Source organism: Struthio camelus, chromosome Z (assembly GCF_040807025.1).
Source record: "Struthio camelus isolate bStrCam1 chromosome Z, bStrCam1.hap1, whole genome shotgun sequence".
In the NCBI taxonomy this organism is placed as follows: domain Eukaryota; kingdom Metazoa; phylum Chordata; class Aves; order Struthioniformes; family Struthionidae; genus Struthio; species Struthio camelus.
In genome coordinates this window covers 11,516,972-11,532,269 of record NC_090982.1, presented here as the reverse complement: position 1 = coordinate 11,532,269, position 15,298 = coordinate 11,516,972, and the positions used below count along the sequence as shown (strand labels likewise).

General features: G+C 43.1%; 1 protein-coding gene across 6 annotated transcripts in view; it reads left to right on the top strand.

Moving 5' to 3' along the window:
• Nucleotides 1–15,298, top strand: part of PIGG (phosphatidylinositol glycan anchor biosynthesis class G (EMM blood group)) — a 107,352-nt gene that overhangs the window by 68,799 nt on the left and 23,255 nt on the right. For 5 of the 6 annotated variants that reach the window (XR_011137671.1, XM_068926954.1, XM_068926958.1 and 2 more), the window contains one exon: nucleotides 2,182–2,345. Coding sequence is in view for 5 of the 6 variants with exons in the window: in XM_068926954.1 (XP_068783055.1) it covers nucleotides 2,182–2,345 (164 nt within the window). In the remaining variant the exon portion in view is untranslated. Of the gene's footprint in view, nucleotides 1–2,181; nucleotides 2,346–10,028; nucleotides 10,140–15,298 lie in introns of those variants that run through there. The other variant, XM_068926955.1, reaches the window with a different exon arrangement.

Sequence of the window (15,298 nt, the reverse complement as noted above, 5' to 3'; positions counted from 1 at the left end):
TAAAATTAAAGATAGCTGGAGTGAGTCCTGCATGAAAAAAAAAAAACACAAGGAGTGCGGAGATGGAGATTGAAAGCACTGTTTCTTCCTTCTGGTTCCTTGCTCTGCACTCACTACCTTCATGGGGAGAGTACCCCTTGTGTCCTGTTGTGCAATAGGACCAGTGACAGGGACTCTTACTCCCTCTCAAATTGACTGGGATGAAGAGGTACCCTGCGGCACTGGGGAGTAACCATGTACGCATACATGTGAACAAAATAGTGTGAAGAGAGTCAGGGTACTCCTTTCAACTGTGCATGAGATGGGAAAGGCAAGACGCCAGGGAATCCTGCCAGCTCTGCGCATGCCATATAAGGGAGAAGGAGGGGAGAGTAAATGAGTAGGAGTGGTAGGACATACATTTGCTGCTGTGTACAGGAATGGGAGGAAAAGAAAGTAGCTTTCCTCTCAACTTATCATGCTTTCATTTATTGAGGAGCAACACCCTACCCTGCTCTCAAAGTGCTGCACCTGACCTTTCCGCTCCTGTCATGTTCTGAGTCTCTTCCGCTTAGACCTGCTGAAGAGCCTTACCTTGCAGCTTTCTTTTCTGCTCTCATCCTAGATTTCAGGACACAGATGTGCTTTTTGTTTACCTGCTTTTCTTTAGTTCTTCTTTGCGCCTGTCGTCACCAAGTGTTACGCTAAATGTGTAACAGTGAATTACTGCAGTGGTGTATGGTAAAGGCCAAAATAAGGACAACTGCGACAGTAGCAACTCAAAAGCTTTCTGCTGTGTGATGTATTGGTAAAATGCATCCCCTACTGCCCTCTTACAGTTACAGGCTCACATTACATTCTGGCAGTATCTTGCATACTAGGATTCATGGGTTCTGTGACTAGTGATAGTGAGGTCTAAGTGATTCTATCAACATGAACCAGATTTTTTTTGTGCAGTTTTAGAGTTGCTTCACGAGCAGTTTTTGCTGTCCCTGACGAATCGTTACTTAGGTACTTACGAGCCAGCAATGAGCCCAGCAGCAGAGAAGGTCAGCCCAGTGGTAACCTGGGCTGCCTTAGGCAGAGGGTTGCCAGGAGGTGGGAGGGAGGTGATCCTTCACCTCTGCTCACCACTGGTGAGGCACATCTGCACTGCTGGATCCAGATCTGGGCTCCCCAGGACAAGAGAGACATGGACATACTGGGGCAAGTTCAGTGAGGGGCCACAAAGATAATGAAGGGACTGGAGCATTTGAGACAGAGGATGAGACAGCTGGAACTACTTTGCCTGGAGGAAAGAACACTCAGGGGGTTCTTATCAATCTGTGTAAGTATCTGAAGGGAGGAAGAAAAAGAAGATGGAGCCAGGCTTTTTTTGGTTGTAAATAAGATGGGGCCAGAGTCTTTTTCAGTGGTGCTCAGTGACAGGGCAAGAGGCAATGGGCACAAAATGAAACACAGGAAGGTCCATCTGAGTCTAAGAAGAAACTTTTTTACTGTGAAGGTGACAGAGCCCTGGAACGAGTTGCCCAGAGAGGCTGCGAAGTCTCCTCCTTTGGAGGTATTCAAAAACCATCTGGACAGGGTCCTGGGCAACCTGCTGTAGGTGACCCTGCTTGAGTACGAGGCTTGGACTACATAATCTCCAGAGGTGCCTTCCAACCTCAACGCTTTTGTCGGTCTGTGTGATTTCAGTGCAGTTTGTTGTGGTGTAGAGACCTGGGAAGCAGAAACCTGTCGCTAAATTTGCAAGTATTGATTGAGTAACATGCAATAACTTGTGTCCTGGGGGAAGGGAAGAGGGGGAACATGTTCCGCCAGCGTTCTAAATTGCAGCCCTGCTGTCTCTAAGGGCAAGAATTATTTATTTCCCTGGTGCAGCTTTCGGCCTCAGGCCAACTGTCTTGTTTTGAATTATACGTAGTGAAGAATGCACTTTTTTATCGTTACAACAGAAATCAGCACATGTTGCTGCTTGTTTTCAAGTCTTGTTGTGATGTAATTTGTCCCTAAATCTGAAATAGAAGCTCTGGTTTGGTGAGCTGCTCTACTGAAATCCAAATGCAAAGAGTATAGCTGTACTATAAAGTGGCTCAAAGATTAAGCCTTTTACTAGCATAATAATTAGTCTTATTGTAATGTATCTTAACTGTTGCCTTGGAGATATCTGAATGTTTCTTCTTTTATTATTATTCTTTTCAGGGAAATTCAAATGGCATTGCTACTGTGGATGTTTCAGCAGGTTTTGTGGGACTAGACAGCTATGTGGAAATACCGGCAATCTTCCTGACAGCATTTGCAACCTATGCAGGACCTTTGCTTTGGGCCATTCATCTGCTGTGCTACTTAAGTTCTGAAGTTAGCAGGTAATCATGTTTTGAACTAAATTAATGCTGCCCTATGCATTGCAGATACAAGCACCCACCCATCCATGTAATGTATACCTTTTCAGACAAGTAGTTTTCTTCACATATATTCTTTCCTTGAAAGTTAGTTTTCCATTGAGGAAATGCAAATTCTCTTTTGGTCTGAGTTTATATTACCTCACTGTTTATATTTCATTTTATCTGCAAAAGTTTTGCACTGGAAAAGTGTGTACGCTCTACTACTTTTGTTTCTTAATGCCTTCTCAGTCTGCTGTACTAAATTATTTAAAATATTATTATGTTTTGTTGTAACAAGGAAAAACATTAGGATGATGCCTGAAAACATTCTTCTTGGCACCTATTAAATAGGAGACCTGAAGAGGATGTATTTTTAGTAATGGAATAGAATTCAAACTTAACGGCTATGCTGTCCTTTGTTAACAGTTGTCATTACTTGGTGTAGTGGCACACAACATTCTATTAAAAGGAACAGATTCATCTTACGAGGCATGTTATTGGTTATTGCAGTCATTTGTAGCTAAAATATTTGTACCTTTAGGGTAGCTTGTGCCAAGGATGTTTTAAGGAATTACTGCATTTGGAATTTTAGGAAGACGTTGTAGGAAAATGTTTACATAACCTAGAGTGGGTTTGTACAATTCAACAGGATTTTCTCATCTTGCAAGTTTAATTCATCATCCCTGGCACTCTTGCTGAGAGAAGCAGTGGGTTAACAGAAAAAGGAGCAAAAAATCCAGTATTCTAACATATCAATCCACAAATGCAAAACCTTGATATATTTTCAGTGAAATAACATTTGTCAATGACTGAATTTTTACCATCCTAGAGCCTTCATTAGTCAGCTACAAATCTTTTCTCTATTATCCGTGAAATTTAAGATAACCGTAACCATTTTTTAATGAGAAGCAAAACACTGCAGCAGGCTTAGCAGGTGGGATTTTAGGCAATCTTTAGTTTATTATAACTCTTTGCCTTGTGCTTTGGCATACTCTGTAAACATATCTGACCCCATTTTATCTACAGAGCCTCATCCAGTCCCATCCCTCCTGTGCTTTTTCTTATCTGGCTTCTCTCTTCTCCTCTTCCTTGTTTGTCTTGGGCTATACCTATGTGATGAATTTATGTTGACACATATGTGTTCATCAAAGGCTCAAAGAGGTGGGATCCCAAATAAACCTAGCTGCATAGGGTAGTGGAGGTTTTCATACCAGGAAGGACCTGTTCTAAGAGGATAAATTCCTGCAAAGTCATTGTGTCTAGTGCTTCTTATTAACAGGCTGTAGAGACAGCTCCTTATCCACTGATTTGCTATGTCTGCCAAATTGCTCTTTAGAGACACCTAGCTCTCTCCGCTTGATTTCTGTGGAATTATGCAGCCCAGTGCTCTGCCATTGTATTGTGCCAGCAAAGCACTCAGTGTAGGCTGGGACTCACTATGGAACATTACCTCCTAGTCTTAAACCATTTATCTTGACTTCGTCTTTGATCTCATCTGGATTGATACTGTCTAAATATTGGTCTCTATACCAATAATGTAGAATACTCTGAAATCCAGGCTTTCCTCTGTTCGTTCTGGTATTTTTTTGCTTGAAGTGGAGTACGCGTGGAGTACACAAACTACTGATGTCTGAATTTGCCTTTCTTGAATTTGCTACCTCGTGTCTTGACACAAAATTCAGTTTCATCTCTCCATTTCTAAAGCCCCTCAGTTTAGCTTTAGTTATTGCTTTGCTCCACTAGTCCGTCCCCTAGTCAGTCTCCAAACTCTTGAAGCTTTCTCCTTTCTTTGAATTCTCTCTACAAGAGTTACTATATACAGAGAAAAGCCCCTGCCTCTTGTCTTCCAGTAAAGGTGACCCAGTGCCCTGGTTATTCTTTCCATTAATCTGCTGTTTTTCACAGTGAGTTCCTTTATTCCTCTCTACAGCTCTACCATAGTTTGTTTAAAGAGCGCTTGGCCGTTCTGTGGGTCACATCCATGTTTCTATGTTTTTTTTTTTAACATTCTCACTCTCTCATTATGACATTGTAGGTGCTTTGGAACTGGCGCTTTTCGCTTGTACTTAGAGGATTCTAAGCACAGTGGTGCAGACAGCGTCAGTACCATTGTATGGGGAAGGGGGAAGGAAGGAATAAAAGCTATGCAATGTTTTAAAGACCTGAAATTTTAATTTTCCTTAACCCCAGACTGCAGACTGTGATCAGCTCTAATATACAATTAAGAGAAAATGACACCATATAGCATATTTCTTAAAGGCTGTTCTAATAAAGTAACCAAAAGCTTTTTGTAACAACAACTTTAAGGATCTGTACTTGTTCAGTATTTTTTTTTTTTTTGAATAGTGTATCGCTACGGTAGTGCTTGTTAATCTGATGTTTTCTTGGTTGAATTGTTGCAGACTAAAAGCTCAGCTAGTAGTTTTTCCAGGTACGGTGCTGATTTAAGCTGTTCTCAAGTGGGTGACTGTGACCTGAAATACCCACATCACTTATGTAAGTAGATCCCATTGAGCAGCTTGTGTCCATAGACGTTTTAAGGTTTTTTTGGGTCAGCTGGTAAGGTTTTTTCTCTGTAAACTCTTCTGAATAACTCTGGACTAGAATCTTTCTAACCTCTGAGAGTTGTTTAAATTGGAATTTTTTAGTGCTCGGAGCTTTGGTCTGTGCACCTTTCCTCTTACTCTTGTGTTTTGTCGTTGCTGGCTGAATAGTTGTGTCCTTTCTTTGCTTTTATTCCTTGGACCTAGAGCTGAAACTGCAGAAGGCATAGGTCAGCTGCTTCAAGTGATTTCTTAAATGTGTGGGATCTTGAGGTTTTAAAAAACAGCTCAGTGCTTTAAAATGTCTGTACAGGCGTCTTATTAACTCTTTTATAAGCAGTATACCTTAGTCAGTGAAGTTCAAATCTTTCCTTTTCTTTTTTTTTAATGTGGGCCTGAATATAAGAAAGACAAAGATTCTTTCCCTCCTTTCCGTTGATAGGAAGCTCTAAGACAATCCGTGTATTTGTTATGCATGCAGAGCAGGGCTGTGAAATTGCCTTAGGACACCATCAAGATCCCTGGGCAATCGTGGCACAGTTAACAGCTGAAAGGATGTAACCAGATCAGCACAAACATGCCATTCTTAGCCCAAATTCTGGCATCTGCAGCCTGTTTTAGAGCTGCTTGGGTCTGAGGAAGGTGAGCTGAACAGGGCAATGTGACTTCAGTGTTAGCTATCTTTGTTGGTTCCAGGCATTTAGAGCCCTGTGTAGTTTGTAACTGCATGAGTTGGCTTTATTTACCAGAGCTTCTTGCTGTGATTCTTAGAAACAGCTCCACTGGAGCAAGTACTTCCTATGGGCGAGTACACAGGCATACCCTTCCCTCTGTCTGCACTTTACTTTCATAGAATCAGACTAGTAGAGGCTGGCAGGCACCTCTGGAGATCGTAGAGTCCAACCTCCCCGCCCAAAGGAGAGTCAAGCGTAGCAGGTTGCTCCATTTGGGTTCTGAATGTCTCCAAGGATGGAAAGTCCACAACCTCTCTGGGCATCCTGTTCCACTGTTTGATCACCATCACAGTAAAAAGGTTTTTTCTTATGTGTAGGTGGAATTTCTTGTATGTCAGTTGCCTCTTGTCCTTTCACTTGACACCACTGAGAAGAGCCTGGCTCTTGTCTTCTTTACTTCCCCTCCGTCAGATATTTATACATATTGGTAGGATACCCCCAGAGCCTTCTCCTCTCTAGGCTAAACAGTCCCAGCTCTCTCAGCCTCTCCCTGATTTGAGAGATGCTCCAGTCCTTTAATCGTCCTTAGGGTGTCATGCTGGACTCTCTCTAATATATCTTTGTCTCTCCTGTGTTGGGCAGTCTGGAACAGGACAGAGGACATAGGTGTGGCCTCAGCAGTGATTAATAGAAGGGAAGGATGGACTTGCTGGCAACACTCTTCCTAATGCAGCCCGGGATGCCCTAAGGCCTTCTTGGCCACAAGGGCACGTTGCTGGCTCACGCTTAACTTGTTGTCCACCAGGACCCCCGGGTCCTTCTCTGCAGAGCTGCTTCCCAGCAGGTCAGCCGCCAGCCTGTACTGCTGCATGGGGTTCTTCCTCGGCAGGTGCAGGACCCTGCACTTGCCGCCTTGGTTGAGCTTCATGAGGTTGCTCTCTGTCCATCTCCCCAGCCTGTCGAGGTCCCTCTCTGAATGGCAGCACAGCCCTCTGGTGTGCCCAGCAGCCACTCCTCCCAGTTTTGCGTTGTGTGCAGACTTGCTGAGGGCGTGCTCTGCGCCATGGTGCAGCTGTGGCCCCGGTGTGGCCCTTGGGGTGCCCCACTAGTGCCAGGCCTCCAGCTGGACTTGCTGCTGCTGATCACAAGCCTTTGAACCTGGCAGCTGAGTCAAATTTCAGTCTACCTCAGTGTCCGCTTAGCTAGTCAGTACCCCATCCGTTTGCCTATGAGGATGTTATGGCAGAAAGTTTCCTTGTGAAGGAGCACTGTGCTTTGCGCGTTATGTATATAGTCCCTGTATCTTCAGGGCAATCTGGTATAATGAAACAGAAAGTGAGGATGTTTAGAACTAATACATTTGTTGTGGGAATGTAGTTGGAACTGGTTAAAAAAATTATTTCAATCTGATCAAACACATGGAATTGTAAAACATTGTTCTTATATAGAAAAATAAGCATATTTCTAAAACACTTAATGAGACATGAAAGATGTAAACATAGATATTACTGCCTTTGCTAGTCCTTCAGGCTCCCCTGAGAAACACGGCAGCCATAAATGCTATGGGATTTTCATTTATAGGAATAGCAAGAAGAGCTCTTCTGCCTTTAGTCTCCATGGAAACTGTGCAATAACATTTGAAAATATGTTTGAAACAGGCCGTATTGATTACACTGGTGCCTAGGCTTAACCAAATATTCAATATGTGACTTGCCTAAATTCCAGAGAGTGCCTGCTTCATGCAAAATGTAATTTTTACAGTGACCACTGAATTGCTCTGATGTGAGGTAGAACTTTGGATTTTTGGGATCCTTATAATCTAGTAAGGGCCATGTTGTTTGACAGTCTGAACTGTACTTTATCACTGTACTGTACACTCGGGATGGATTCAGTTTTCAGTATTTTAGAAGTACAACATTCTGTATTATTTAGAATCTATTTTAATTGGTTTATTGCGTCAGGTTTCAGAGTGATCTGCTGGATAGCTCTTATCATTAGAAGAAGACTGAATGCCTGTTGTTCTTTCTGCCTCAGTCATCAAAGGTTTTAATAATTCTTTTGTATTTCTTTTAGCAGAGTCGCTTTCAGGTATTGAAAACAGAAGTTATACCCAACAGGAAAGTGTTAGTTTTAAAACATTTAATGTATAACGCTGTGTCATGCCATGATTTTGTTATTGTAGAATGCTGGCACAGCAGATTTAAGTTTTTGCTGTGAATTCTTTTATAATGGTGGTTTAGACAGAATAAAGAAGTTCAGCAGTGAAAAGTCAGCTTTTGCCATCTTCAACCTAATGAGTTTCATTCATGGAATTGCCCATTCACAATTCATGTTAATATAATAATCCTTTTTCTTTCTGGCATAGGTTGGGTATGCTGTGAGGGAGCATATATATATATATGTGTGTGTGTGTGTGTGTGTGTGTGTGTGTGTGTGTATGTATGTTTTTATATATATGTATATATTTTTGTGTGTGTGTGTATTAAGTTGCAGGTAGAAAACTGTAGTTCTTAAAGGTGAAGACCTTAAAGATGAAGGTACAATCTAAACATTTTTTCTGAACCCATCATTATTTTACCTAAGTAGTGTTTAATTCTTCTGTTTCCACTCCTTTCCCACTCATAGGCTGATAAAAACTACAGAAGTGTTTACAACTAAGAATACAGTGCTACTGCTTTCTCTGGAGTGATAATACCTTCTGTCCATTGTTTTTACTAGAAAACCAGTACTCTGGCTAAAATAAAACATAGGGAAAAAGGTAACCTGAGGCAGGTTTTGACTGTTTCTAAGTGAAAATTCATCCTGCCAAGCAGGGTTGCCTACAGTTGCCATAAACAAATGACAAGTTGCTTCAAAGCTGTCCACAACATAAATGCAGCTGTGTTTTAGGAGTTGAAACACTTTCTGTGTAAATGTTGGGGGAAGTTGAGAGCATGGAATTTATAAATATGCAAATTTAGGGTGGGTTGAATTATTTATGCTTTACAAAGAAAGAGGTAATTATCTAAAGAGATCTGGAACTTAAAACACTTGAGACTTAATTTTTCAGAGAGTTGGCATATCCAGCGTAAGGTTTGTTTTCTAGTGATGACTGACAACCCTATTCAAGAACTCAGGCTCCAATGTGCTAGCCACTACCCAAATACATTGCAGAGCTGTCCACACAGCTTTAAAATAGTCTTATTGATGCTGTGTAGTGCCATACTACAAGATTGTTCTCACTGACAGAACTGCTGGCTTAGAGAGGGACCACTTTTAAGTAAGGAAGACGCACCTTTTAGTTAATAAGTGTTTTTCTTTTGCTTTGTGGACAATCTTAAATTGAAAGTAAAGGGTTCTGAGATTACATCTTTGGTTTCTGCCAGTGCTCTATTCCTAGGTTTTTACAATTTTGCTGCCTTCTTCCTCTTGCTTTTCTGGTGTCCCTCTAACCTATAGACGTATGCTCAATAGCATGCGGCTCAGTTGACCAGTACAACACAGCCTTGCAGTTTTCAGTGTGTCTATCTGCAGAGCTATGAGCTGCTGCCTACTCTACTTAAAATGCAGGCATGCAGCATTATATTGCTGTACAAAAGCTGCAGTATTTGGCCTCTGATCTTGTCTGGAACCTGTCCATCCTGAGATAGTATTTTTCTGGCATCCTGTGTGGCTAGATTTGCCAAATGTTGCTTACACAAAGTAGTTTATTAAATATAATATACACATAAGCTTATTGGATCTAATAGCAGAACAAACAGCTATGACATTAGGCTGGACTAGCCCAAGGGCCGTCATTTCTTCAAGCAGAAATTTGAGGATCTAATGATAAGTAAACCAATATTTATTCAAACAATGCTATTGATCTAGAAAAAATCTGTTAGTAGGACTCCAGAAGAATATGGAAAGGCTCTGAAAGACTTTTGAAAATATGGCAAAAAAAAAAAAAAAGACCAGCATGATTTTGTTCCCTTTTTAAAAAAAAAAACAAAACCTTCCAGTAGCCCTTATTGTTGCTGAACCCTAGTAGCTATTTGAACTTCACAGATGAAAGCTAACTCGCTTCAGAACTGCAGGGTAGCAAATGGTCATTGTGTTATATAGGATGTTATTTTCAAAAATCATAGGTATTGAGTGCAATAAAATGAACTTTTGTAAATTCTAATGAAAGGGATTAGGATTGTCTATATAAACCTCTAAGGAGATTTCTTTAGTTAGTCCACACAACCCTTGGAGGAGGTACACTCAACCTTGGTGCTGCTATAAAATGAAGTTGCACCATAAGCAACGCCCTTCTCAAGATTCAGCTGTATCCTTATTGCCAGAGGTTGCCACTCATCTGCCAGTGGTAATAATCTCTCCTTAATTTAAATATAGTAAACGCTCCTTAATTTTACTTTCAGCAAAAGAAGATGGGTCAGTAACAGCTTCAAAAGAGTAGTCTCCACTAATCTGCATGATTGTTTCAGGATTGAAGAATTCAGAAATGTTCATACAGGACTGATAGGGGTGGTGACAGGATGGTGGTACAGTGACCTCTTCTGATGGATCCCAAAGCATATACGTGTCTTCGGCTTTAGGTGAGGGTTAGTTTGTTAAAAGAGTGTCTTTGGAGCCCTTGAGGCTACAGTGATGACCTTTGATAAAACCCAGCTGTATCGATAATGTTGGAATTTAGTTAAGATTAGAATTTCAAACAGCCATTTATTACTGCTTTACCTCAGAAGTTAGGCTTATGCAGATAGCAATAAGTGCTGTGGTTAAACAGCCGCTACTTGTGCTGTAAAAAAAAAGTCTCCTCTCTTCCTCTCACACATCCTATCTCTAGCACTTTCCTTGTCACAGATGCTTTCCCTTTCTCAGTCTGTCTCCCTGCCCTCCACCCTGTGCTTTCTCTTTCCCTGTCATGGTTTTTGTCTTCTGTGTGCTTTCTCTTGTGCGCTGTCCCTCCTTCTCTTTCTTGTGCTGTCCCACTTTCTTTCGCGCTCTCAGTGCTTTTCTGCATTATCTGTTGCATGCTTTATCTTCTTATAGTAGCCTTTCTATCTCTTGGGTGCCCTTTCCCTCTCTCTTGCTTTCTCTCCCTCAGTCACCTTTTTCCTCTCTTGCTGTTGTTTGTGCTGCCCCACTCCCTTGCATCCGCTTTCTCTTGCACACACTTTTCCTCTTTCTCATGCTTTCTGTCTCTCTTGCATGCTTTTCCCTCTGTGCCTCTCGTTCATGCTTTCCCTGACTTGCACATCATCGTCCCTCTCTTTTGCTTGCGCTTTCCCTCTCTCTCATGCAATTTGTCTCTCACTTTTTCTCTGCGTTCTGCTTGCACTTTCCTGCCCTCGTATGCTTTCCCTCATTCCCTATCTTGCATGCTTCCCTCCATAGCTTTCTCACTTGTGCTTTCTTTCTCTCTCATGCACGTGCTCTCCTTGATTGTACTTTTCCTCTTTCTCTTCCTCTTGCATGCTCACTGGTTCCCTCTTATTCTCTCTCTCTCATTCTCTCATTCTCTTTCTCTCTCATGCAGCTTCCCTCTTTTTCTCTCATGCTTGCCTTCCATCGCTCTTTCGCAAGATCTCTCTCTTGCCCTTTCCTCGCCTACATCTTTCATCCTACATCTTTCTATCATATTCAAGTTTTTTCTCTGTCAGGTGCTTTCTGTCAGTGTCATGTGCTTTCCATCTCTGTGGTGTGCTTTCCCTCCCTCTCTCACATGCTTTCACTTTTTCACTTATGCTTTTCACTTATACTCTTTCTTTCTCAAGCTTTCCCTTTTGCAGGTGTGCTTTCGCGCTCTCAAGTGTGCTCCCTATGTGCCTACCCTGTCTCTTGCACTATCTGACTCTCTTCCTCTGTTTCTTGCCTGTGCTTTGTCTTGCATGTGACTTTTGCCTCTCTCATTGATATTTCTTTCATGCTTTCCCTTTCCTGTGCTCACGTCTTCCCTTTCTTTCTGTTCTTCATGTGCATTTTCCCTGTCTTTTATACAATGCCTCCCTCTCTTGCACTTTCCATCTTGGGTGCTTTTCATCTCTTTCTTGGAAGCAGTTTTCCTCTTTTGTGCGTTTCCCTTCTCCCTGGCACATGCTTCCCTATCGTGCATGCTTTCCCTCTTGCACACTTCACCCTCTCCCTCTCACTAACCCTCTGTTGTGCACTTCCACTTCCTGTCTTGCTCGCACTTGCCCTTTTGTGCTTTTCTTCTTGCATGATTGCCCTATTCATGTTCCTCACATGCACTTTCCCTCTCTCTTTCTGTTGCTCTCTCCCTCTTTCCCTGCTTGCTCTCTCGAGCTTTCCCTGTCTGATGCTAGTTTTCCTTCTTTCAAGTTTTTGCTCTTGCATGCTTTACCTCTGTTGTATGCTTTCACAGTCTCAAATGTTGCTTCTCTCCATGCATCCCCTCTCCCTTGTTTTCCCTCTCTTGTGCACTCTTTCCTTCTCTCATTTAATCTTTCATGTGTGCTGTCTTGCGCTTTTCTGTTCACATTTCCTTTCCTGATCTTTTTGTCCTGCATGAGCTTTCCCTCTCTCACACTTGCTTTGCCATCTTTCTGTTCATGTGCTCTTGCTTATACTTCCCTCCCCTCGTGTGTTTTCCTTCTCCCATTTGTCTTGTCCTTCTTAAACACATACCCTGTGTTTCTTGCATGCTCTCCCCTTCTTTTGCATGCACTTTCCATCCCTTGCATGTGTTTTCTGTCTCATATGTCCTTTCCTATTCTCTCACTTTTTCACTTGTGCTTTCCATCTGGTGTGCTCTTTCTCCCTCATGCTTACCTGTTCCCTCTTGTTCACTACTTCCTCTCTTTCTTGCTTTTTTCCTCTGCATGCTTTCCCTGTCTTGTGCTGTCTCACATGCTTTCCCTCTGGTGTAATTTCCCCCCTCACTGTCTTGCGCTTTACCTCTCTCATTTTCTCATGCACCTTTCTGCACTTGCCCTCTTGCATGCTTGCCCTCTTGCTTGTGCTTTCCCTCTCTCTCATGCTTTCTTTTTGTCACTCTCTCACACTTTCTCTGTCTCTGCCACACTTCCGTCTTGCAGGAGCTTTTCCTGTTACTTGCATCTGTTTTCACTCTCTTGCACGCTTCTCACTCAGTTTCCCTTTCCCTTTCTGTTGTGTGTGGGCTTCCCCTTTCTTGTGCGCTTTCCCTTTCTTGCAGGCTCTTGCTTCTCTTTCTCTTAGGCATTCTCTCACGTGGTTTCTTTTCTTTGCTTTCCCACTTTCACATGCCTTTTCTCTTTCTCACACACATGCTTTTCCTCTTGCTTGCACTTCCTCCCTTGCACAGTTCTCTCCCGCTCTTTCCCTTGCTCGGTGTGTGAGCTTTCCCTCTCTTGTACGCTTTCTCACTCTTGTGCACTCTTTCTCGCTTTGTCTCGGGCTTTCCCTCTTGTGGTTTATTCTCTGTTTTGCGCTTCCTTTCCCTCCCTGTTGTGCTGGCTTCTCCTCTCTGTTGCATGGTTTCTGTCTCTTTTTTGTGCTTTTCCTCTGTCTCATGCTGTTTCTCGCTTGCTGTTTCCCCCCTGTTCATCGTCTCATGCCCTCTCACTTCCTCTCTCTTAGTCTTTCTCTCTTTCTTGCTCTCTCAGGCTTTCCTCCTCTTTCTTGCATCTGCTTTCTCCCTTGCACTTGCACTTTTCACTGTTTAGTGCTCTTTCCCTCTCTCTCATATGACCTTTCCCGCTCTCTAGAGTTTTTTTCTCTCTCATGCTCTTTTCTACTGTCTTGCGCTTTCTCTCTCCCTCTGATGCTTTCCATCACTTTTGCTGATGTGCTTTCCCTCTTTTCACTCTTTCCTCTCCCATTCCTACCCTCTTTATTTCACATGCTTTCCCTTTCTCTGTTGCATGTTTCCCACAGTCTTTCATGCAGGCTTTCCGTCGTGTGAGCTCTTTCCCTCTCTTGTTCGCTCTTTCCCTCTCCCATGCGCATTCTGTCTCTCCCTCTATGCTTTCCATCCTGTTTGTGCTTTCTCCCTTCTGTTCACTTTTCTCTCTTTTTCTTGTTCTTCCCCTCTTGTGCGTCTGTGAGCTTTCCCTCTCTCACATGAACTGTCCCCCTCCTGTGTGCTCCTCCTTCTCCCTCTCTCAGGCCTTCTCTCTCGTGATTGGTCTCGTGCCCTTTCCCTCTCTCGCACAGCTTCTCTGTGCATCGTGTGCATGCCTTTCCCGTTATGTTTCCCCTTCCTTTTGCACTGTTTCCCACTTGCTGTCTTTCACTTCCCCTCCTCCTTGAGCCTCTCAAGCTTTCCTTGTCTCATGCATGCGCTTGCCCTCTCTCTCTTGCACGTGTTTCCTCTTGCACACTTTCCACACACTTTCCCTTTCTCATGCTCTTTCTGTCTGTCTCATGCTACTTCCCCTGTTTCTTGTGCTCTTTCCCTCTCTCAGGCATTTTCCCTGTCTAACATGTACTTTTTCTCTCCCATGTGCTTTCCCTCTGATTTGCTCATGCTTTCTCTCTCTGTGTCTCTGTCTCTCTCCTTCTCTCTCTCTCTTTATCTTTCGCATGCATGCTCTCTCTCACGTGCTTTGCCTCTGTGTTGCTTTGCAGGCTTTGCCTCTTTTGCATGCTCGCTCTCTTGCGTGCTCTCTCTTGTGCAATTTCTCTTTCTCATAGGCTCTTCCCTCTTGCTCTCAGACCCTTTTCCTCTCACTCTCGCACATTTTACCTCTGTTGTGCACTTTTCCTCTTTGCTGCTTGTAGCTTTCTCTCTTGCACGTTCCTCTCTGTCTGTTACTCCTTCCCACTCTGTTGCATGCTACCTTTCTCATTCTTTATTCATTGTCCCCCTTCTGCTCACTCTTTCCCTGTTTCTTGGGCTTTCTCTCTCTTGTAGTTTCTGTTGTTTGCTGTCATGCTGTTTCCCTCATGCTCTCTCCCTCTCTTGAACTGTCTGGCTCTTGCATGCTCCTTCCTCCTATCTCAGGCTTTCTGTCTTGCTCTTTCCATCTTTCTTGATCTCTTGGGCTTCCTGTCTCTTTTTTGCATGCTCTTTCTCTCTTGTGTCCTTTCCCTGTAACACTACTTCCTACTTGCTGTCTCGTGCTTTCCCTCTTATCCTTTCCTGCTGTCGTCTTTTCCTTGTTTCTCTCTGTCCTTTTCTCTCTCCTTTGTTCTTTCCCTCTCACTGCATCAAACGCTTTCTCTTTTATGTTTCCTTCTTTCTCGCATATAGGCTTTTTGTGTGTCATCTCTTCCCTTTCCCTCTCTTCCTCTCACTCCTCCTCTCCCTTGCATACTTCTTCCATCTCTCTCGCATGCTTTCCCTCTCTCTCCCACACAGTCTTCCTCTTCTTCACTTGTGCTTTCTCTGTTGCACTCACCTCTGCTTCAGCTGCCCCCCTTTTACATGCTCCTTCCTTCTGTCTTGGGCTTTCTCTCTCCCTTGCTTTCTCTTGTACGTTTTCCCTCTCTCACGTATGTCATCTCTTCATCTCATGCATCCTTCTCTTACATGTCTTCTGTGTTTTTTCCTTCTCTGTGTTGGGCAATTTCCCTGTCTGGGGATTTTTTCTGTCTCTCTCAGACACTTTCCCTCGCATTCTCTCGCTCGTTCCCTCTTGCTTCTCTGTTGCTCCTTCCCTCTTTCTTTAATCTCTTGAGCCCTCCCTCTCTCCAGTGCACACTTTTCTTCTCTCTCTCTTTCTTACATGCTTTCTCTTGTACACTTTCTCTCCCTCAAATATTTTCGCTTTCTCGTGCTTTTTTCTCTGTTGTGCTCTTTCCCTCCCTCCCA